Source organism: Chaetura pelagica, unplaced genomic scaffold (assembly GCF_000747805.2).
Source record: "Chaetura pelagica isolate M959 unplaced genomic scaffold, ChaPel_1.0 scaffold456, whole genome shotgun sequence".
Classification (NCBI taxonomy): Eukaryota; Metazoa; Chordata; class Aves; order Apodiformes; family Apodidae; genus Chaetura; species Chaetura pelagica.
Genome location: NW_009953574.1, coordinates 1,164,998 through 1,187,967, shown reverse-complemented (window position 1 = coordinate 1,187,967; position 22,970 = coordinate 1,164,998). Strand labels below are relative to the sequence as shown.

General features: G+C 40.5%; 2 protein-coding genes across 2 annotated transcripts in view; both read left to right on the top strand.

The window, feature by feature from the left end:
- HTATSF1 (HIV-1 Tat specific factor 1) overlaps positions 1-8,914 on the top strand; it is a 10,408-nt gene extending 1,494 nt beyond the window's left edge. Inside the window, exons 2-10 of the mRNA XM_009999685.1 lie at positions 513-612; positions 1,697-1,901; positions 2,206-2,253; positions 3,374-3,528; positions 4,522-4,685; positions 6,378-6,477; positions 7,033-7,122; positions 7,779-7,916; positions 8,307-8,914. Coding sequence (XP_009997987.1) covers positions 513-612; positions 1,697-1,901; positions 2,206-2,253; positions 3,374-3,528; positions 4,522-4,685; positions 6,378-6,477; positions 7,033-7,122; positions 7,779-7,916; positions 8,307-8,588 — 1,282 coding nt within the window. The 3' untranslated portion in view covers positions 8,589-8,914. The remainder of the gene's footprint in view (positions 1-512; positions 613-1,696; positions 1,902-2,205; positions 2,254-3,373; positions 3,529-4,521; positions 4,686-6,377; positions 6,478-7,032; positions 7,123-7,778; positions 7,917-8,306) is intronic.
- An 8,872-nt stretch (positions 8,915-17,786) lies between these two features.
- On the top strand, positions 17,787-21,616 carry VGLL1 (vestigial-like family member 1). Its single transcript, XM_009999653.1, has 4 exons — positions 17,787-17,997; positions 18,556-18,975; positions 20,877-20,936; positions 21,576-21,616. The coding sequence occupies exons 1-4, from the start codon at positions 17,787-17,789 to the stop codon at positions 21,614-21,616; spliced, it is 732 nt and encodes a 243-aa protein (XP_009997955.1).
- The last annotated feature ends 1,354 nt before the right edge of the window (positions 21,617-22,970 follow it).

Below are 22,970 nucleotides of genomic sequence, written 5' to 3'. Positions count from 1 at the left end.
TCTTTCCCTGATGTCCCCCACCAGAACTGGATTGAAACCCCAAGTAAATTCTGTGAGTGCTAAGCAGGCATTGCATGACCTAAGTTCCAGTAAAAGCCTTTATACTTGCATAATTTCCTTTATGCTTGAAAAAACACATTTTAAATTGAAGTAATGGTGTAAATGGTTAGATCATGGTTTGTGATGGGAAAAGGGTCTTTATTAATGACTGGCAAAATTTGACAGTCTGTGGTAAGGAATTTGCTGAGAATAAGTTTAGTTTTACATGGGAATGCAGTTCCTCCTGAGGCTGAGAAATAACAATGCTGCAGGAAGGGGGCTAGTTGTTGGAGGTTTCATCAGAGAACCTACTGCTAAATTAATGATAAAAATGAGTTCTATTGTTTACCAGAAAGTTCAAAAGAGTTTTAATTCTCTAGATTTCACTGACTGTGAAACTTAAGGATTTGCTGAGGTTGATAGTGTCAAATATCATGAACCTGACTAGAACATTAGAGTCTTCCTTTCTCCAGGTGGTTTTACTCCTCCTTCGTCTTGACACCATGTCAAGTCCTGTCGGGAAGAGCAGCCACTTGCAGTCCTGGTGGAGGCGTGTTGCAAATCTTGCTGAGTGTAGGAGCTGTTTCATGCCAAACTTTTACATTCTGTGGGGCTCCACAGCATCTTGTGTTATATGTCTGACAAGCCTCTTGGTGTCAGTTCTGCATTTTTGGTTTGTCAGAATAAAAGCTTAGAGTTGAAACATCAACCTTCAGATCACTGTGGAATCTAAGGTTGCATTATCATCAGTGACACTTACTGCTGGCCATTGTGCCAGTCTCTTGCAGTCACACTGAGTTTTGTTCCCTTTGGAAGGCAGAAGCAGCAGGTGCAGCACAAGTCAGATAAAGTTTTCAAAGGCTGAGACTCAGCTTTGGGAGTAAATAATTTCAGTGTGTGCTCCTTCAGGGAGTACTGCACAGTGCAGTGATGCTGGCAAACCCAGCCATGATCTGTTACCTCTTCACATGTTGTTGCTAGTGTTAAAATTTACCTGGCTGGAAATACTGGCTGTAATTTGTAGGGTTTTTTGTTTTGGTCTCTAAAAGATAGACATTAGCCAGTCTTATGTTTTATCCAAATACAGCGTCTTGCTAGAAAAGAGGAAGCTAATTATGTATCCTTAAGTAGAATTTGAAGTAGAGCGTGTAGCCTTCTAAGCAGTGTGTTAAGATACTTGTTTAAGTGCAATATTTATTGTCCATCAACACAAATATATGTCATCTCTGAAAATGTTTTGGTGAAAAGAAGACTTGACACTGCACTTGTCAGTCGTTCATCATCTGGGGATCAGTTGTTGGCTTGTCTTCAGTGTCACTTGGTCTCCCCAGCACAGGCAGTGCTTGGTTTCTCTCCTGCAGGAAAGTCCCATGAATGTGGAAAGCAAAAAGCTTTGCTGGAAAAAAAGGCAGAACTGTGAAATATTTCTTTAAAAACTTCATGTGCTGTGAGGAATTAAGTGTTAGTCTAGTGCAGGTAGTGCCTGAACTGACTGCTGTTGTGTGAATGGCTTCACAAGCACGATTGAAAAGCTTTAAACTAGTTATTTTTTATGTTGCTAAATTAGAAAATGATATTTAACTAAGATTAAAACACTTGCAAACCTGAGTTTGTAGTTCTTCAAAATGTGGGATTAATTATCCTAATTTATTTGCAGATAACAGAGGATTTCCTGGCAACATACCATGCCAACTACGGCTTCCACACAGATGATACAGACAGTTCCTCTGCTGCAGGCACAGCAACTGAAAGTAAGCAGCCTGTGAGTTCCAAGGCAGCAGGAGCACACCCAGCAGCAGAAGAGAAAGGACCACAAAAACCAGATCCCAAACAAAAAGCAGAAAAACGGAAGATTGAGCCAGGTAAGTGCCAAAGGGTTCTTCCCCTCTGTGCAGACTGCAACCCGTGTAGTTCTGACTGGAAACTGTTCAGTGTTGGCATGTGCAGCAAAGGTAGGGGTTGTGCTGAACACTTTTATAATGGTATGGTCATCCCTAGTTACCCTCCTATAGTCCACACACAGGTGGGAAAAGGCAAATTTAAGGCATGTTTGGAGCTTTTCTGTCAGCAGGTAGAAATTCTTAGAAATCTGATGGGATGTGACCATTTGTGTGTGATCCCATGCTTGATGTCTTGACCTAATGGAATTAAAACTCTTTTTTGCAGGTTGGTTTCATGTTGAAGACGACAGAAACACAAATGTTTATGTGACTGGTAAGTAATAGCTAGTGGGTAGTAATTCCGACTTAGAGATGGTAAAGAGACTTGTATTTGTTTCACTGACATTATCTGCTCAGTCTGCTGTTTGCAGTCTACTGAACATTATGTTCCTAGCTGCAGAATGCCTTTGTGACCTTTCACCTGCAGATGTGGGAAGGTGATAGAAGGGACACATCCCATCCTTTTATCTTCTCAGTGGGATATTCTGTGAGCCATGTCAACCAAATCACTAATTATATTTAAGCTCTTAAGGATTAGGATAATGAGAACAAGTTTATAATAAGATAGTGCATGGACTATATACATAATATTTTAATATTTAATATTTATATTACAAATACATAAATTATTAGATAAGAAGGAGGAAACAGTAAGTACAAAAAGATCTGCTGGGAATAAAATGAACAAGTAATGAGGAAGCTCAGATGAAGCTACCTGTGCATTTATTGTGGTGTTTCTGCCTGACATGGATGCTGGGGTACTGTCTTTAGATGCAGACACAAAGGTACATTTGGTGGCTCTGAGTAGGAACAGAAATGCCCACATTTCAGTTCTCAAAGACCTTTCTCCATGCTCAACTAGCACAGAACATTCACATCATTTTCTCCTCCATTTCGTTGTGGTTTTGGTTTGTTTTTTTCTTGTCCTTAATTAAAACCTCAGACTTCACATCATTAGTTGCTTTTTTTGTGTCAAATTTGTGAGTGGAGAAAACAGTCATCTCTAGATGATCCTTGCTTTGCCTCTGATCCCTGGAGATGCAATGGAAATTAAAACTTGGGCAGGATAGTTTTGCAAAACCCATTCTGTCCCCTGTAGTGTCTGTACCCTCTATAGCAATAAAGCTCTGGCTCTGCATATTGGGGAGCACAACAATGTTGCTGTTAGGCCTGTGAAAAAGTGAAAGGATTTAAAAAATTTTGGTATGAAGTAACATTTAAAAGGCAGTATAAAAACTATTGGTTCCAGGGGCAGTGGTTTCTTACGGTGGGTGTAGAACTTTGTCTTGAAGTTGGCTATCTTTCATTTAAAGGAACACTGTGGGGTTTTTGTTCTCATGAGGTTTTTAAATAATTGAACATACTCGAGCCTTCTGATTGAATGTATTTGGCAGGTTTGCCTCCAGACATTACGAAAGATGAATTTGTCCAAGTCATGTCAAAGTGTGGTATCATTATGCGAGATCCGCAGACAGAAGAACACAAAATCAAACTGTACAAAGATAAGGAAGGAAATCTGAAAGGAGATGGACTCTGTTGCTATCTAAAGGTCAGTGGTGCCCTAAGATGCAGTCTTCTTTCCTGTCAACGATACTTGTGGCCACTGTCTCAGAATCATATTCAGAAGATTCTTGGAAATATCTAAAGTGTAACTTAGAATTTAGGTGTCTGTTTTAAAGATATTCTTTTTTTTCCAGAAGTGCCCACTTATCTGCTTGTACACCTGATTTATTTCCTCTTATCCACTCAGCCTATCCCAGAAAATGCCCATAATACTTTTTGAATATCCCTCTACATGTCCTGTCTTGGGTGCCAGTGGTGATGTGGTGAAACAGGGGACCTTTAACTCTTCACCTTTTACTTCAAAAATGTGTAGCCCTGTGTAGCCAAGAATACAAAAATGAGACAGGAAGAAACATAGTGTACTCCTGTATTTACAGCTTTTAGTTGAGAACTGGTGAGGTTCAGAACTGCTCTTGCATTCAGTATTGGCTTATAAACTGCAGTACAATTTCCTTTGTGTTTCACTTGTCAATCATTTGGAAAGGTGGTGCCCACAAGTGCAGTCTGTTTTAATTCTGCAAGAAGCACCAGGCTGTGCTCACTCAACTGCCATGTAAGTCTGTGCTAGTTTGTTATTAGTGCACAGGCTCCCCTCTAAAGGACTTTCAGGAAAATGTGAAAACTTAAGAGCCTCAACATCTGCTGTTCTGGGAACAGTGACACAAGCTTTATAGGAAATCAGCCCCCTGATTTTTTCTTACTGTTGATTTTAAGTTCATCAGCTTGCTTGACCATTGAAGATTAGTTTCTGTGACATATTTGAATGAAATGTATGTAGTTGGGAGTATTAATCTGCTGTAATATCAGTGAAGAAATGCTGGGTTTTGATCCAGAAGGCATTCCCAGCTGTGTGACAAGAGACTTGGAAGGGATGTGTTATGGTTTTCAGGGACAGGGAATTGATTCTCTTAATTCAAGTGTTACTGGGACAGTTCAACTGTGGCATGTGCCTTAAAGCTTGTTTTCTATCTTCAAACAGAGAGAATCGGTTCAACTTGCTTTGAGGCTTCTGGATGAGGCAGAAATTCGAGGCTATAAACTGCATGTTGAAGTTGCAAAGTTTCAACTGAAGGGGGAGTATGATGCCAGCAAGAAAAAGAAGAAATGTAAAGACTACAAGAAGAAGTTGTCTCAGCAGCAGAAGTTTGTATTTCTTATTTCAGTAACACATAGTTTGAGTTCTAGGTGCCTTTAGTGAAGCACTGCTTTCTTTCAGGTGCCATGCTGAGAGTTATGCAAAAACTTAAGTCCTGCCTGACAGCAAAATAGCTTAAATTATCCCCTTGTGGAGGAGAAGAACTCCTCAATTAAACATTGACATAATGAACTACTTGGTGACTGACACATAAAATAAAAAAGAGGGGACCAAGGCCCTTTGAACTATAGAAGCAAATATGACAACTCTGTGGAGATAAGACTTCTCAGTGTGTGAGAGTGTGCAAGTCCTGTCACCACATCTAAGTTTATTTTTCTAAGGTGATCATGTTCTGGCTGTCCACATAGTGCTTGTGCCACGATTTACTGGCTGCAAAGGGCAGAAGGTGATGCTGCCTTCCTTCCATAGGAGCAAATGCTAAAATATATCTGCAGATTCCCACAGGCATGTCTCTCAGGTATAAAAAAAAACTTTACTTGTACCTACATTCATTGCTTTTGTCCCTTAAAAATTGTTTTTTTACCATTTGGAATGAATAACATGCATATTAAAGAAGTTTGAGTAGATAGAACTCTTGATATTTTCATGAAAGCAGCATTTCACTAATTTTAAATAGTGATGCAGAAGTATTTTGTTATAGATAAAGGGAACAAAGGGAGGTGTCCCTGTCCATGCAGGGGGCTTGGGACTAGATGATCTTTAAGGTCCCTCCCAACCCAAAACTTTATGATTCTATGCTACTTTGCGTCTACAAATGAAAGTAGATCGAAGTGTGTGCCTCAGAGATGCATTTCCAGGTCTTACTGTGAGAAGTCTCTAGTATGCTGAGAGAAGTATGAAAGTAATGAACTTGCATCTGACAGCAATTTGTGTGGATAAACTGGTGTCAGTTGGTCTTCCTTTTGAGTTGCAGAGCATAATTTACTTGCATCTTCATTGGAAATTCAAGTTCCCTTCAGCTGAAGTAGCAGATACAAGAAGGAACTTAAGATTTCCCCCCTGCCCCAGATAAAACATTTTGTGATTTAGAAGTGGAAGTGAATGTGTCCCTTTTTTTGTAATAGGATACACAGTGGGCATTTCTGGGAGCAGTGCAATTTTTAATGAGGAGACAAAGTCTTGGAACAGATGCCCTGAGCTACATGGCTAGTTTGTGTCAGTGGCTCTGGACACCTTGGAACAAAATACATCTTGGAGCAATGCCTGTGTGAGACTCAAGGTGTTCTTGCATGTTTGCTTAAATAAAAGCAGTTAAGTTTTACCAAAGGGAATAGTAAATCTCCTATTTTACAAAATAAGTAAGGAAAAAATGGCCAAATACTGATGTTTTAGTATACTTGGCAACTGATTCTCATATCTGAGCTGATATTAGGAAGGACTTAAAACTTGAAGTATATTTTTTTCAGTGCTTAAGAAAATGCTTCTATTTTTAAGATAGTTTATATTCCCTGTATGAGCATTTAAGTACCTTAAAACCTCAGCAGTTTTGGGGGAGAAGTGTTAAAACTGGATGATCTTTGCATTTTGTAGAGGACTAACTTAACTCTTTGTGTCAAAATACATATTTTGGTTGATGTCTTGCAAGAAATGCCAAATTAATGATTTTTTTTCAACAAATACTTGTAGAAACTGAAGGAGAGGCGCAACAATATCTTCTTACTGTTGCTTCATTTCATTAGACAGCTGGATTGGAGGCCTGAGAAGAAAGATGGGGAAACTCGAATGCGACACGAACGCATCATTATTATCAGGAATATGTTTCATCCAAAGGACTTTGAGGTAGGAAGATGCAGTTTGCTGCTCTGAAAAGGGTTGTGATAATTAAGAGGCTGAAGTTTCTGCCCATCAGAATTTGAGCAAAATTCTAAGCAGATAAGAACAAAATTAGAGTTCGGGCAGGGTGTTTTCCTGTGCCGAACATCTGCTTAAAATTCATTCATCTATTTCCAAAAGGAAAGACAAAGTTGTTAGTATATATTTTTCAAATCAGCCTTTTTTGCTCTGTGTATCTTGACAATATGGAAAGAGGAGTAAACAGTAGTTATACTGAAAAGCCTTTTTTGCTCTGTGTATCTTGACAATATTCCTTTTTTGGGATGGAAAGAGGAGTAAACAGCAATTATACTGAACTGGAGAAGCCTTATTAATAAACAGCATTTATTAAATTCAAATAAGGACTGTCTGCCAGCTCCCAAGTGACTTTGGATATGTAACAACACTTAATTTATGAACTTTTAATAGACTGAGAGATCTGTTCCCTTGGTCATTGAGTTAAAATAAAGCTGAGAGAAGAAAGTGCTTCTCTGTAGTGTAACCTGTGTGACTGCCTTGCAGGAGGATCCCTTAGTGCTCAATGAGATCAGAGAAGATCTGCGGACAGAATGTGAGAAGTTTGGTCAAGTGAAGAAGGTTCTTATATTTGATGTAGGTATTTTTACAAGTTTTGTTGCCTGAATTGATGTAATATGTAAATGTGCAAAACATTTAGGATTCTTAATGAGTATTTACTTTTGAGTGTTTGTTTCATGGAAACCACTAGTTTAAAATCTTCCACTAGTTTAAAATTAGCTGGTTTGGAAATTAATTTGTAAGCACCTGTGTACTTCAGCCTGTGTGCATCAGAGATTGACAAAATGGTTTGTGGTTTTGTGTTGGAAAGGATCTTAAAGATCATCTAGATACAACCCCCTGTATGGGCAGGGACACCTCCCACCAGACCAGGTTGCTCAGAGCCCCATCCAACTTGGCCTTGGGTACTTCCAGAGATGGGGCTTCCACAACTTCCCTGGGCAACCTGTTCAAACCTGTGAAGGCAAACTCTTAACTTCCTAATAACCTGGATGCATGTCACAACGTGGAAAGTTTATAAGTACACTTATTTGTAGCTAAAGTAGCTGAAACTCTTGTGTCTGCTGTGTACCAGTAGAACAACATGTGTAAACTTGCACATTGAGTTTTTCAAACATGCTGGATGCTCAAGATACTGCTTATATCCTGATTGATTTTGTAAGACAATTCAAAATCTGTTGGAATAAGTAGACTTCAGAAAAATGTTCCATGACAGTTGTCTCTGCTTACAGCGACACCCTGATGGCGTGGCTTCTGTGTCATTTAAAGAAGCAACAGAGGCTGATGTGTGCAAGCTGACTCTGAATGGAAGGTGGTTTGGTGGACGTCAGCTCAGTGCTGAAACCTGGGATGGTGTAACGGATTATCAGGTAGCCTTTTGTGGTCCTTTTTCATGGAATATTTCTTCCAAACTGTAAATCTGCTGGAATTTGAGAAGTGCTTGGTTTTCCCGTCGCCTTCCCGTGCCCACCCCTGCCCCGTTTTGCTTCTCCTCAGAAGCTGCTAGGATGTCTTAAAAAAATAATCCTTAATTACTGAATTTAATGAAAATGTAAAGGACCAGTTTGATTTTCAAAATTGTGTGTTGGAGATGTAAACTTTCAGGATTAGGCAGTGGATGCACAGCTTGTTGACAGCCAATAGTCCATTGAAGCCCTGAGGTGTTACTGCCATGCAAACATTCATATAATTTTATCTGTGTAAATACTCATTTTTACAAAGACAATGTTGAAATTGTGTGTATAAATGTGTCTTTATAGGTGGAGGAGACTGCAAGAGAAAGGGAAGAAAGGCTGAAGGTGTGGGGATCGTTTCTAGAGGATCCTGATGGAAAGGAGCAGCAACCTGCATCTGATTCAGATTCAGCAGCAAATAGTGTCAAACTGCCTGAAGGCAGGAAACCCTCACAGGTTAATGACACATCTAAGAAGGATGGAAATGAGGCCCATGAGAGGGAGAATAATGGTGAGGGCATTAATGAAGATGGTGCTCCATCCACAGACAGCAGCCTTGCAGGCAGTGATGGTGAAGCTGACACATAACGTCATTCATGCTGTAGGAAAGCATGGGGTTTAGGGTGATGTTTGAGTTGATCCCTTCCTTCTGGGTGACTGCAGACAGTGTTCATAGGAATATATGCATATTAGAATGTCATCAACTGTGTGCTTTGAAGTTTTCATTAAAAGCAGTACTTAATGATGTTCTAAAAGTTTGTATTAATTGGCTGTTCAGGTAAAGTTACTCAATTTGCCAAGAATGCAGTAAAACTCATCAGGCTTCTTTTGTTCTAACTATGCTTGTCAGTGTTTCATTATGTAAGTGTGAAGTATGTTCCAACCTGTAAGTTTATGTAACTATATGTAACTTTGCAATGAATTGGCCACTCTAAAATCTAATAATTCGGCCGAATCTGATGATTCTGAAGACTCGGACTCTAGTGAGTCTGACTTTGAAGGCTGGTGTACAACGGAGGAGGAAGAACTGGTATTTTGCTCAAAAAAGCCTGCAATGCCACCACAAAGGGCAAATTTAAAAAACAGAAACAGATCTCCTGCCCTCAGGCTAGCAACTCCTCCCACTAATCCTCCTTTAACACCAACTGCTCCACCGGAGGAAGTGCCCTCCATTAAAATCTCTGGATGCGTAGGTCTTCTGTTTAGGCTGGAATTATGCCAGGGACACTAGAAAAGCAGGAGCACACACACTCTAGGCCATAATGAAATAGGCTGATCTTAAGCTCTGATGGTCTGTGTGGAAAATAGGCTTTTGGTTGATGGGGTGGCTTTATTTAGGTTTTGCTTTAATATTCAAGGTTTTCATTTAACTTTGTTAGAATGGTGAGAGTGAATTCTCTTCAGTGTTTTAGTTTAGCCTCACGTGCTACACAAAGTGGGGAGGATCTCCCATCTTTCATGAAATTTAAAGGCTTTTGGCAACTTGAACTAGAGTTTGTTGTGCAAAAGTTAGAATAATGGAAAATCTACTTTCAAGTGACATGCTTTATCTGGAAAAAGCAAATGTTTAGCTCTCTTAGAAATATTTGCAAAAGTAAGGATTTAGAAGACATTCTAACACTAGATCTCTTAGTAAGTGGCAAGCTTTCAAAAATAACTTTGGGGGAGCCATTTTGGGCATAGGCATTCTTAATTTAGACTACCATTATTTTGGTTCCTGAGGATAGAAGAATGTGGATTTAGACACTAAACAGTTAGAATCTTGGAGCTAAGTTCATAGCAGCTGTTAGTGGGGATGGTTACTAGTGCACATTGGATCTTTAGATTGCAAGAAACCACAGGTGCAAATTCTTATTTTTCCATCCTGAAGTATTTGGAGTACTCTGAGAAATGAGTCTTTTCAAACTTTGTGCTCTGTGATTGCCATCTATATTTGTCCTAGAAGTCTGTGGTACTGAGAATTTGTTTTGGTTGCAATCAATATACATGCATAGCTGTGCCAGCCAGGACATCTAAGGTAACACCGGCCGTTTTGGTTATAAATGAGACCTTTTTGTGACAACATATCTGGTCTGACAACAGGTATTTGAATTCAGTCTTTAAAAGTCTGGGGGCTTATAAGCTGGCATGCAAATTTCTGGATTTGAATTGTATCATAAGGAAGAGCTGTAACTGTTGCCAGCTAAGAAAGACTGTTTTCTCAACCTGGTGAGTGTGCACATTGTACATTTCAGCAAAACAAGTGTTTGAACAGTTGAGGAAGTCCAAAATACTGCCTGGTTTGGAGCTGCATGTATCTGCATGTTCAGATGACATCTCTGGGTGCCATTGGTTCTGCCTTAGTTATTTTTGTTGGTAATAAGCACCACAGACCTTTGAGGGCTGAAAGTTTTGGCATACGAAGAGTGGGATTTAGTGTGGTGGGTATCGCTTTCAGTGTTCCTTTTTCCTTCCAGCTTCTAGACTTCAGGCTTTACATTTGACAGATGATTGTGTTTATTAGGGTTTGTTGTTTTTTTTCAGAGAGCCTACTTATTTAACACTCTACACAGCTAAATCACCTTTGTACAGTGGAATTGCAGCTGACACAAGGAAACTATTGACAAATGTATAAATGTTGTACAGTTCTATGAAGCCTTATCATTGTATCAGATACAAGAAGCAAGGTTAGTGTTTGAAAAAAGACTTTGAAAAAGAAAGAATCATTATGTGTGCAGTAACCTTCCTCTAACTGATACACAGATTTTATTAGCTTGCTTCAAAAGTCAAACATGGTGTTAGAGTTCTTACCTTCTCCTCCAGACCTCACCCTGAAGGAGAGCACCGACAAGGACTGAGACCAAGTGCTTCACTGGCTTTCTTATTAACTAGGATTCTTAAGAAAATAAAAGCTGTTTTTCCATGGAAATATGTTGTTCTGAAGTTTGGCATGACACTCAAACTGCTGTTTTCCTTTTGTCTACCTCTGTTATTCCCCAGTAAATTGTAAAATTATATTTTTATAAACTGTTCATTGATTTATTGAGGCGTTTAATCGTCTTTGGAGAGGTTAATGCAGCTATGACTTTCTTTTCAGCAGATTTTCATTGAGACCAAGTTCTTTTGATGTTTTCCTTTTGTAAACGATGCAAATTTTTATAAATTAATCTGAACAGAAATTAAAACTTTTCAAAAAAGCTAAAACTGCTATTTAGAGATACGATTATGAAAATCTTGTAGGATAGAGCAGTGATGCTTAATACCAAATTTTAACAAATCTGAAGCTGAACAAGCTGAGTTGCTTTACAAAATTACTTTTTTTTTCTGAAAGAGCAGCATCATAAATAGGTAAGAAGTTAAAACCCCAATGCAATTTTCACTATAGTTCTTTAATTAAAAGTGCGTTCTAATGACTTGTCTTGCTCATTAGGAAAGACAGAACCAAACTTTTTGCTCAATTGCTAATTGGTTCCTTTCAGTTGTTCCAGTATCCTGCATGTTCCTTCCTCCCTGGCCTTCTGGTGAGGTTAATTTTAAAACAAACTGTCTCCTTCCCTCAGTATCTTATGGAAACCAACCAGCAGCAGGTTGATAAAATTTGTGGATGGTCATTGTTGCTCAGTTTTGTACTAGAGGAGGAGCTGTTTTTACCAGCTTGCACAGTGTGGCAAAATGGGAGTGAAGCCACTTAAATAAGATCATTAACTAACTGCTACTTCAGCATAATTTGCCACAGATAATCACTTTCTTAACCATGCAGTACAAAATCAGTTGCTTACCTTCAAGACATACTGGCAGTCTGCTTTGCAATCAAATGCTGTCTGATGGTTTGCTGGCAGGGTAATTGAGTGGAGTTAGGAGGATCCATCAGAAATGAGATGAGTTTTGAGGAGCATAGCCAAGGTAGACATCTAGAAACAAACAGCCCCAAAGAGAAGCATGGGAGTTGAAGCAGTTCTTGGATGTTCATATGCAGCTGTAAAGAGAGAATGAGTTTCATTTTGCATCAAAATGTTTATCTGTTTCTCCTGCTGACTCTTTAAAAAATTTTAATTGAATTTCAGTCCCTCATACAACTTACCTTTTGTATACGGATTGCAATTCACTTAAAATCATTAGTATGTTAAATGCAGTGCATTTTTAGCTAAAACATGACCTAGACATTATTCAGTTAGGGTGAGTCTGTTTACAGTTACAGATACTTGGCTTAATTCACTTACAGAAACTTAAAGGTATTGGATGCTTCATAGAAACCCAAACTTGCCTTTACATTTTCCAGTAACATTTATATTATAACCCTAAATTCTTTAACTGTATAACCTAGCCCAATCTTAAAAACCAAACTAAACAAAACTGAAAAAACCCACCCATACTTATGGATTCTAATTGGATTTTTAATTCTTTTTAATTTTGAATTTGAGGAAATGTACTGCAGTATGAGAAATGAAATGATGGAAGTTGTGCACTTGTGTTGATTTGACTTGTGTGTATTTTAGTGCTCATTATACAAGGCTTTTAAGTCTTACTGTCAGGATACTCTGAAAGTCCTGTAAAATATTTATAGAATTATGAAATCTTTTGCAGCAAATTGGTCTTTGCTCATTCTGTAACAAAAATATATTGTTAGATTAAACTTTTCAGTAAGTCGACTTGGAATTTTTCTGGCAGGTTATTTTCTTTTGATAAGTTCAATGGATCATTTTTATTTATCCTTTAGAAAATGGATATTTAAAAAAATGCCAGCACTTATTTGGATAATATCTAGACCTGTGACAGCATCTGAGAATCCCTTGATTTGTCTTCAATTTTGTTTCTTAAAGGGGTTGTGTTTTATACTACCTTTTTAATAAACAAACTCATGAACAAACCAAGTCTTTTCTGGTTAGTTTTGGGATAATGTATTTGCCTTTTCTCTTGTAGCATTTGCTGTGCAGTGACTTCAGTTCATAATGTGTTTGTGTTGACATGCAAGAGTTTTCCAACTGGAGTCTAGTTGAGGTGTCACTGGAACTGGAAGTTTTTCAGTGGGACATGGTGGTTGTTCCCTCTTCTGGGTTTTGTCTCAGACTCCATTCTGTCTGGTGTGTCACTGGACCTTGCATGGTAACAGGAGCAGGAGGAGTGACTGCAGACCCCAGAGTTGTAACTGAGGCTGGGGGGAGGTTTTGCTTGTTAAGGACAAGCCGAATTTCAATTTTTATTCTCAGAAATGAATATTTAAGTTGTGGGGTTTTTTGGTTGCTCTAAAGTTTAGCATTTTGAATGCTTAAAAAGCCCTGGGAAGCAGTTGTTTCAATTCCTAGAATACAAAGAAACAGGGTTGATAATCCTAGTAGTTCTTTGGGGTATTCACCTAGGATCTTGGATCTGATGCCATCAACAACCTTACAAGTGCTTTATCTGCCTGCCTAGGGAAATGCTTGAAAGGGCCTTGAAAAGCTCTAGCAGAAGAAATCTGCTCTGTGGAACAGTTTTGCAAAGGGGAGCAAAGAGGGGTTGAGATGTTGAGGACACTTGCCCCGCTGATGGACTGGAATCCAGTCTGTCTCTCAAGGAAAATGTGTTTATGCAAAGAGTTTGTCAGTAAAAGACTTAAGCACAGTCCCAGGAAATCCCACAGCCTGACAGTTAAATTGTTCTGGGAGATGGCAGAGGGTGGATTCATACCTATTTATGCAGAAGGAATTGGACTGTGCTCTCCTACATTCTGGGTGAGTAAACAAGCTCTTAAGCTACTGCATAGAAGACATAATGCTACCAGTGTGGTGACTCCAGTTCCCCAGTGTATTTTTTTAGCTGGACTGGCAAATTTGATCCTGATTCAGGATTTCTGGAATGGCTGCAATATAGTAATTTTGGTAAACTTACTACAAAAAAACACCAACAACTCCATCCTCCTTGTTTCTTGCTAAAGCCCTTGCAGAACAAAAATTCTATTTTCTGTATTAATTTACACAGATCCAGGAAAGAAGAGAGAGGAAAAAAATATGCAGCTTATCTGGGATGGAGGCAGGTGATCTTTTCCTTCTTGCAGATGTTCCTAGTTACATGCTTAGTGCTGAATATGCTATAATCTGACATAGGAAAGTCCTGTTTGACCCTGGCCAAGTTTGGTTCTCTGCCAGAACTTGTTTATCCTCTTCCTAAGTCCAGACACTGTCTTCTTTCTTGTGTACACGTTTTCAGAAAAACAAAACCCAATAAACCAAACCTACTTACAATCTTATTTTCCTCATTCCTGAAACCTCCTAACCTGGTTGACTTGTTGGAGTGCATTTCATGCATTCTTAGCAGATAGGCTGAAGGGAACGCCTAGTTCACTGGCAGCTGGAGGCTAGAAAGCATGTAGGGAGTTCATGAACGGTGCTTGTCTCCTGCAGTCACTGCAGACTGCTCAGAACCTGCTGAGGGAAGGATCCCAACCAGCTGGGAGATGGATCCCAGCCTGCTGGGAACAGCATGACTCTCCTGTGTCTGGAAACCTTACTGCTGGGACGCTGCGTGTGACAGGGAGTTAAGGTAGGCAAATTCATCTGATGGACGACTTTTTAAAATGTTACCTTATTTGAAAGATACTTGATGAAAGAGGAGGCCTGCTTGCCAAATTATTGCTTAATCCTTGGGAAGTGGAAATGATTTTTATTTTTTTTTAAACTGGTTTGGGCTGCATGAAATAGAGATCAGAGTTCCCTGTCTGGTGCTGCAGTGATGGGAAATGAATGCTAATAGCACCGGTGGGGAATGTGAAAAATACTGCAAGAATTGTCATTGTGGTGACCAGTCAGCAACCATATCTCTCAAGCCTGTATTCACCTTGTCCACCAGAAGGATAAATAACTCGGGCAATTACGTGCACTATTTTGCCATAATTAACCTAGTCTCAGAGTCATGTGGGCTGAGCTGAGTCTGTTTCCTCCTGAGCTCCACTTGGCAGACACAACTCGGAAGGATTTCTGCCTTTTTTTGCAGACTTCCTGCTGGAAGATGGAAGAATGGGAATTCAGGTAATGAAGACCACAGTGCTCCAACCCTAAGTCCTGACTCTTGCGACATGAGGTTCCTCATGTGCACATGATCACTGAGAGATAACCCAGGTTATATCCAGTCTTCTTATGCCTGCTTGCTGGAAAGCACAAGAGGTTTTTAAGGGAAATGAGGGAAAAAATAGCTAAGTGTCTGTTCCTTCTTCTTTTTGTAGCATTGTGACTACTGTGGTGACAATGCAGACAGGCCCAGCAGTGCTGCACACCAATAAACGGTGCGACAGAGCTGACAGTTAATGAGCAAGTGAAGCATGTTAATGAAGTGGTACAAAGACACAAAGGCTGGCTTGCACTGAGAGAGGAAAAACAGACCTCTGGGCCAGAGCTAATGCTTTGTAAATTGTACCTTGCTGTGTGGTGGTGGAGCTGTGTAGGAAGAGCTGGTTTCCTGCTTGCTGTCAAGATGGCCTGATCTAGCCCTTTCTCAGTCAGTGGGGTTGTTGATGCCCTTGCCAAGCTTCTGCCACTTGGGCTGGGATTTGCCATGATTGTAAATGTTTGCCTCCAGCTGAGCAACCGGAAAGTTTCTGAACCTCAACAGTGGGTTGTTTCTAAAATAAGACTGGGGGAAAACAGTGTCTCTTCCTGTGCTTGAAGTTCTTCCAGCTGTTTGGTTGGGTTGTGCTCGTTCCTGCTCCCCTTGTGGGCCTTGGAAAGGTGCCTGTAAACCAGGAGGAAGATTTTTCAGTTTTAGCTTTCTATATTTGAGAAAGTTGGGTCAGTTTTAAAGTTCTGAAATACTGTTTTCTGAATCAGCTTTTAGTATCCCCTTGCATGTCCTAACTGATGACCAGCCTGCACATGTCACATCCCCACCACTGTGTTTAGGTGGACAAGAGGCTGGATGCAAGAAGGGAAAGCAACAGAAATCCTAGAAATGAGAAGATCTTGAGTTTGGACATAAATTAGAAGTTGATGATGGATTAGGGCTGGCTGAGCAAGGAGCCACAAAAGGGGAATAATTGAACAGATCTCATGGGGAGGTAGAGGCAGCAAGCAAAGCTAGACAGAAGCAAATGATAAATGTGGGCTAGAAGTTTTTAGGTGAAAGGTTAGGCATAAAAAGGGGGATAGATTCCAGCTGGAGAACTGTAGTTCTCATATCTCTTAATGTCTGAATATCTGGCTTGGCAGCCTGAGCAGTCTTTTAATATGTAAGAAATAGTGAGAGACCATTTGTAGGCAGATACCTCAGAGTACTCATTGAGACATAAATGAGTGCAATGTTTCTTAGGAAGGAGGGGTTTAGGATTAGAAAATAAATCAGATAAATGTGCTGGAATAGGTTAAGCCACACTGTGTATTCCTGGGTTAGTTGGATGGAAACACAAATCTAGTGTTTAATAACTGGTTATCAGCCAAATATTTTCCTGGTCTCTGAAAAAGAGCAGCCTTCTTTTTGCTACCAAGGTGAAACATTGATGCTGTGTGGTGTGATGAGCTGGCACTGAGACTCAGAAATGGAGTGGAACCAGCAGTCACTTCTCTCTGCATCCATGGCCTAAGTGTTGCTAAATATGATTTTGATTACAGCAGAATGGAGGAGCTCTGGTTGTAGAACTAGCCCCCCAGGGCCAGAAACTGCCCAGATACATAAAAATCATGCTTTTCCAGGACAAGCAGTGACATTCCTTGTCCTACTCTTATCATATCTGGCAGCTGGATTTTTTAAGAAGAACAAAAATGAGTCTTACATTCTTCTGTTGACTTCCTGCAAACTATTTAGTGTTTCCTGCCTTAAATCCATAACTTCTGGTTGAGCTACAGTGTGCTTTACAGTCTGGCTACCAAAGTTATAAGCAACTGGCAGACCCAACAGCTTGCTAGGTAAGTTGTTTCAAACAAAAAACTTTTTTTTGTTGTTTGTTTGGTTTTTTAAATTGAACTTGCCATAATTTCAATTTCCAATAATTTAGTCTGAGTGTCTTTTTCTAACAGGTGAAGCAACTAATTACTCTCAGAAGACTTTTCCTTGTGGAGATCTGTGCTCATAGTGATTAAGGTACTTCACACTTCACCTAATCTAAAGTTGTTAATACTACTCCAATTAGTGGGGGTTTTTTTCTTTATTTATTTTTTCCACTCTGTCAATATGGCTTTTTTGAACAATGCAAAAAATAGAATTGGACAAGCCACCCTGAACTTGATCCAGGACTGATGCCACCTCCTGAATTATTTGTCTGGGTGCTTCAGTTCTTTCAGCACAATTCCATCCTCGGGGCATATTTTCATAGTAGTAGGTCCTAAGCCCAGTGTTACAGAGCTGGATGAAGGCAGGATGAGAAATGGCAGCTGGTGGATAGATGTACCCATTTTGTTCTTCAGCAGAGCCCATGCTATGGCATTGACAACTAACTCATACACGGTTGGTGTCTAGCAGGCCATAGGCAGAGGTAAGCCCTTCACTGCTTTTAAGATGCCCTGTCCCTTACTAAGGCTGCACATTGCACAGTTCTATCAAACTTAGCTCAACAGCAGAAGATACTGAATTGAATGAGTGGGAAAAATGCAATCCTGAAACATGTAGTACAGATTTCTTGAAAGGTTTCTGCTTTTCTTTTATACTTAAAGTGTTTCATATTAAAAGTATATGAGGAAATCAGTAAAGTTGTGTGGAAGAGGAAGAAACACAAAGAATATAGTATTTTCTTCTGGCCTCACCAGTTTCAGGGGGAAGATGGGCTCACCCCTGACTGTGCACTTTGAGTTAAGTGTTTCTGTGACTGGTCTGGCTTTTTTTGGCAGGGCCTATTGGGTAACGAAGATGGAAGAAACAAGGAAGCTCACTCCAAAGCCATGTAAAAGCAAGGAACCTGTGAAAACAGAATGGGGGTCTCAGAGTGTTGTATTTACCTATTTCCAAGGGGATATTAACAGCGTGGTAGATGAACATTTTTCTAGAGCTCTGAGCAATGCCAAGAACCCACAGAACCTGAGCACAAAGCACAAGGATGAGGCTGTTGTCCTTAAGAACGGTGAGCTGCTTCCCATGGGTCAGCTTGGTGTCGGGGGGAGGGACTGGCTTTCACTAAGGAATTTAAGATGCCCTGTGCTTAAATTTGGAACTGTGCACAGACAGAAAGTAGGCTTGCAAAGCCTTGGATTATGTAGCTGGGACTTCCTAGGTAAATCCCTGCTCCTGCACCTGCTGGGTGCTTCCCAAGCTCTCTGTGGGCCTCTTAGTGGGACTGGGTCTTCATTTGCCAGCCAAGAGTGTCAGCTGCATTAAGTGTATTATGACTTAATGTGTTGTCTTTGCAGAAGTTTATTTGTCTATGCTTTAAATTGTTAAAAACTTGCCTATGCTAGTGGCCTGCAAGAAAATACATTCAATATTTGAAGTCTTGGTGGTGGTTTATTCTGCTTTCAGTATGAATTTGTAATTGATTTTTAAGATAAGCAGCACTAAAGTGAATATCTATTTCTGTAAAAATAAATATGCAATCTGATAGTGTTCCCTTAGAGGTCCATTGGAAATTGCCTTGGAAAAACAAGCCTGATGAGACTTCACATGCTTTCTTTCTCTTTTTAAGTAGACAGCATGTCTCCCCAGCAGTGGAATTTCTCTTCACATTGCTCCAAACTGTATCCGTCATCTTCTACAGCAAGCATGTCACATTCTGCTCTGAATTTTTCTGCTGCTGGGGTAGCAGGCCAGTACCAGCCATCAGCTCTGCGCAGTCATCCAACCCAACCTCCAGATTCATGGCCCTTCCCTTCCATTGGGACTCCCAGTCTCACGAGTTCAGTGTATCCTCATGCCTTGCCTGACCTGCACGTGGCCAATGAGCCCATCTCTGACAGGAAATATGGTTCCCTGCTTGATCTTCTGCAACAGGAAAGGTGCCTGACATCCATGCAGGAATGTACCATGAAGCAACACTCCAGTTCTGCTTGTATGACTGGACCTGTTAGGTTACAAAATACAAGTCAAAGTTCACCTCCTGGGGGAGGTAAGGAAATACTTGCTGTTGCTTTATTCTTTGATGGCATCTTATGTAGAGACAAAATAAGACAGTCTTGTCCTGAGGTTCTCAAATTGGAGCATTCTTCAGCCCAGTTAATGGACAATTTTTTCACTAGATAAGCCATGATGTGTACTGTGGTACTTGGGACAGGTCAGCTATATAGTATGGCTTACTCAAAAAAAACTCCCAACATTGCACACTTGCACAATATTTTGCCTTCAGGCTTGTATTAGGGAGATAATTTGTGGAAATAGAAACATTATTCATGGTGCTCTCAGGATCTCTACCTCATAGGTGGCAGGTGTGGTGGCCAGGGATTTGTCTCCCTCAAGCCTCTGTCTGTAGCTGGAAGGACTCAGATAAGGGAGCTGGTTGCTGGCCTTGCCCTGGCTCCCAGCTGACTGCCCCCTGCCAGGAGGCACTGCTGCTCTGCGTGTCACTGGCTGGACTTTATCTCTGCAAGAGTTTCCCAGAGCTAAGGCAATTCCTGCAGGAATGAAGGTTGTTGTATATCTATTAGTAGTAGCAATTCCAGTCCTATGTACACAGAAAGAAAGCTGGCTGGTGACTGAAATCCACTTCCCAGGAGCTTACATCCCCAGGACATCTAGGACTGCTGGATAAAATTGCTCCCTTAAGAGTAATTCCTGCCTTTGAGGAGCCCTCTGGGATCAAGCTTCCTGCCCTGTTAGGGTCTGCCTGTGTTTGCAGTTCCTGGGCGGTACTCAAAGAGTCAACTTGGCACTGACCTCCAAGGAAAAGGGTTGTGAAATTGTTGAGGGAGTCTGCTGGAAAAATACAGCACATCCTGCCTGGTGCTTCGAGATAAAAAGGACCAGGCATGTGAAGAAGTGATCCTCAGTCTTAGGCTTTGAAAAATAAGCAGCTGTGAAATACCTACTGGTTACCCAGCTTCTAATCTGCATTAGCAGAAATTAGGCAGGACAGAAGCCAAACCTATTGCTTGTGTCTGCAGGAGCCTTATCCACAGTCCCTCTTCTAAGGCCACTCTGAAGCTGTGTTAGGAACCTCAACTGCAGGTGTTTTGCTGACTTGTTCCTGCTAGTGTGTCTAGTGCCTGACTTTGGGGAATGGAAATGGGAGTGTGGACATCTTGAGCTGGAATACAAACTCAGATTTGGTGGAAGCTGCAGAGAGCTGCACCCTGGGCTTTCAGCAGCTAGTAAATGATAGTCTAATTAAAACACTGCCTAGACTTCTAGGATTTAATTTAAGAACTCAGTTGGGTGGCCTCTTCCCCCAAGGGGGCAACGTGAGCCTATCAAGGCTTGAGAACCCAAGGGACCTAATCCTCCAAAACCAAGATGTTTTATGAAACTAGTGTTGGGATCAAAAAAGGGAAGCAGTGCTAACAACAGTGAACTTTGTTTTTTGCCCATAAATCCAGAAAGAAAATGAGTGAGAAAAAATTGAGAAGGAAATTAAACAGCTCGATGTTCCCCAGCCACTGCCAGTTTCCTTTCAGGATGTTTACAGGGCCTCTCTGAATACTCCTAGCATCATATTCACTTCATAACATCACATGTGTAATGCTGTACATGTGCTTATCAAGCAACCCAAAAAGAACAGATAAGAAATGGCTGGCCCACAAGTTCCTAAGATGTGTGCATTTAATCTGGCTGTGGGAGTTCCTGCTTCTTGGCTCTGTCTGTTACATATACTCGTGTTGTGCTGTGTCATGTTTAAGAACAGCTGATATTTATATTTATGGCAGCATATATTGCTGTGCCAGACAGCACAGAGCTCCCCAGCACCTGTGCTATAGGCTGGGCTGCAAAAGCACAATGTTTCTTTAGGAACTTCTGTCTGCTTTTAGCTCTGTGTTGAATCTGCTCATCTCCAGTGTTTTGTTTTATTTTTTTAAGAGAGGAAAGCAAGCTCTTACCAAGGCTCAGAAAACCCCAGTGTAAGCCATGCCACTGCAGGTGAGTAATGAAGCCAGCAGGTCTGGAAACAACCAGTGCTCACCTATGGAGGACAACTGCCTTGCTTAAGCATGCAGAATTAAAGATGTTTCCTTGCTTGCTTCCAGACCACATATCAAAAGCTTGTTTTTCCCCTAGGTAGACACACCACCTCCTGTAACTACTTTAACAGAGAGAAACTGTTCTATTTGAATGAGATATGTTATTTTTCTAGTAACACCTACTTTAGTTTCTGTGGCTCTACCATCAGCCTGCCACTTCACAATGCCTATTTTACACTGACTGTCCAATTTTCAGGTCCCAGAAAGATACCCCGTCTGTTGTATCTCATGCACCCAACTTCAGGCTGAGGTTCCTGTTGGACCTATGTGCTAACATTACTGCAGTGTTCACCAGCAAACCCACCACCTGCTAGGAGAGCTGTTCCAAGAAATTATTCCCATTGGGACTGTGCCACACTGATGTTGGTTCTTTGATGAGCAATGTTTTGGGGATACTTTGGATGGGTCATTCTGGTTTTTCTAGTAAGGGTTCTCTTGCATCAGAGAAGACCCAGAGGTGCAATTTTGTTTGCACAACATCTTAGGAGGTTGCATGGACTGTGCTGTCTGACTGTCCTGATGCTGCTGTGTCTTTCAGGTATTCAGATTCATGACAGAAGACAAGATTTGTACTTCTAGCAACTGGATGTTTCTACTTTATTCTGAAAGAGGAAGTTCTTGCTGTGAACTTTTATTATGTACAATTGTGAACCAAGAAGAAGTGAACTGCAGCTATCCTGGGCTTTTTCTCTCAGTTGGAAGGATACATGTACTATTTGGGGAATGAAAAACCATCTTTTTCTATTCAGTAAATAACTTCTAATAGCTGTGGTATTAAACCTGGCAGTATGTTTGCTGTGAAGAATTATTGTCTACCTAAGGCTTTTTGTGTAGCCCTCTCCAAAAGGACTCTTGGCACTTTTAAATGGTTTTGTGTTTGTTCATTCACCATCTCTTGATAGGAAAAACAATTCTTATCAATGCAGTTAAAAACTGATAACTGCAGGGATGCAGTGGGCATAAACTCAGTGCTGCAGCTTCTTGTCTTGATTTAACATCTCCTAATTGTTTAGAATAGTCTTAGGCCATGGGCAAGAGACTTCAAGACAATGACAGGTCAGCAAAGCATATTATCATATTTATGTTTTAAAGTAATTTGTAACTACTTGCAATTCACAGGAACATTCTTCAGAAACCATGTAATATGCATAAGCCCAAAGGTTCTGGTTTGCCCTTTCCTAATGTATAATCATTCTCTACAAAACAGTGAATTAACACAAGTTCTGGGAGGAACTCTGGGTCTTCACCAGCTGGAATTAAAATACCACTGAGCAAAAAGCTGGAAGTGGAGGCAAAAAGCTGCTCTGTTTTTCCAGGCTCTCTGCAGGTGTAAAGGATTGTTTTTCTAAACAAATTCTGTGTGGTTGAACTTGAAAGGAGTGAGATTGAAGGGTCCACCAGAACAAGCAACAATTCCCTCTGTTCCCAGTGACTGCGTCCCACTGACCTTCAGGCTGAACCAGGAAGGTGGTCTCAAGGCTTCTCTGTGGAGCAGAAGTGGCAGCCATGAACTGTGCAGCCATGCTGCACATTCAGATCCCCACCTTGCTTCACCACTCACCCTTGGCAAACATGTTTGCTGAAGCTCCTGTGAGTAAAGCCTCATGTGACTGATGTTTAGGTTTGTGTGTCATCCCTGCAGTAAGAAAGACTGCCAAGCCTTTATTGTAAATCCTAAGGATAAAAAAGATTTGGTTTTCTTTTTCCTTCTTCATTAGCTATACATTAATGTAATACAAAGGAGCACAATTAACTTGATCTGACAGTTACTTAAGGAAACCTGACATTTGAGATCCTAGAGCTTGCAATTTATAGGACAAATCCTTAGCTGGTGTGTTTGTGGTTCTGTTTATGCTAGATATCTACACTGCCACTGGGCTGCTTCAGTTGTAACACCTTGTTGTATAAGTTCAGCAACTTTAGATGTTTAGGT

Bases quoted from the DNA above. Each gene is read 5' to 3' on its own strand.
- VGLL1 (XM_009999653.1), top strand. From the start codon at position 17,787: ATGGAAGAAACAAGGAAGCTCACTCCAAAGCCATGTAAAAGCAAGGAA. The intron at 17,998-18,555 runs GTGAGCTGCTTC...TCTCTTTTTAAG, and splicing joins GGCTGTTGTCCTTAAGAACG to TAGACAGCATGTCTCCCCAG. The intron at 18,976-20,876 runs GTAAGGAAATAC...TATTTTTTTAAG, and splicing joins AAGTTCACCTCCTGGGGGAG to AGAGGAAAGCAAGCTCTTAC.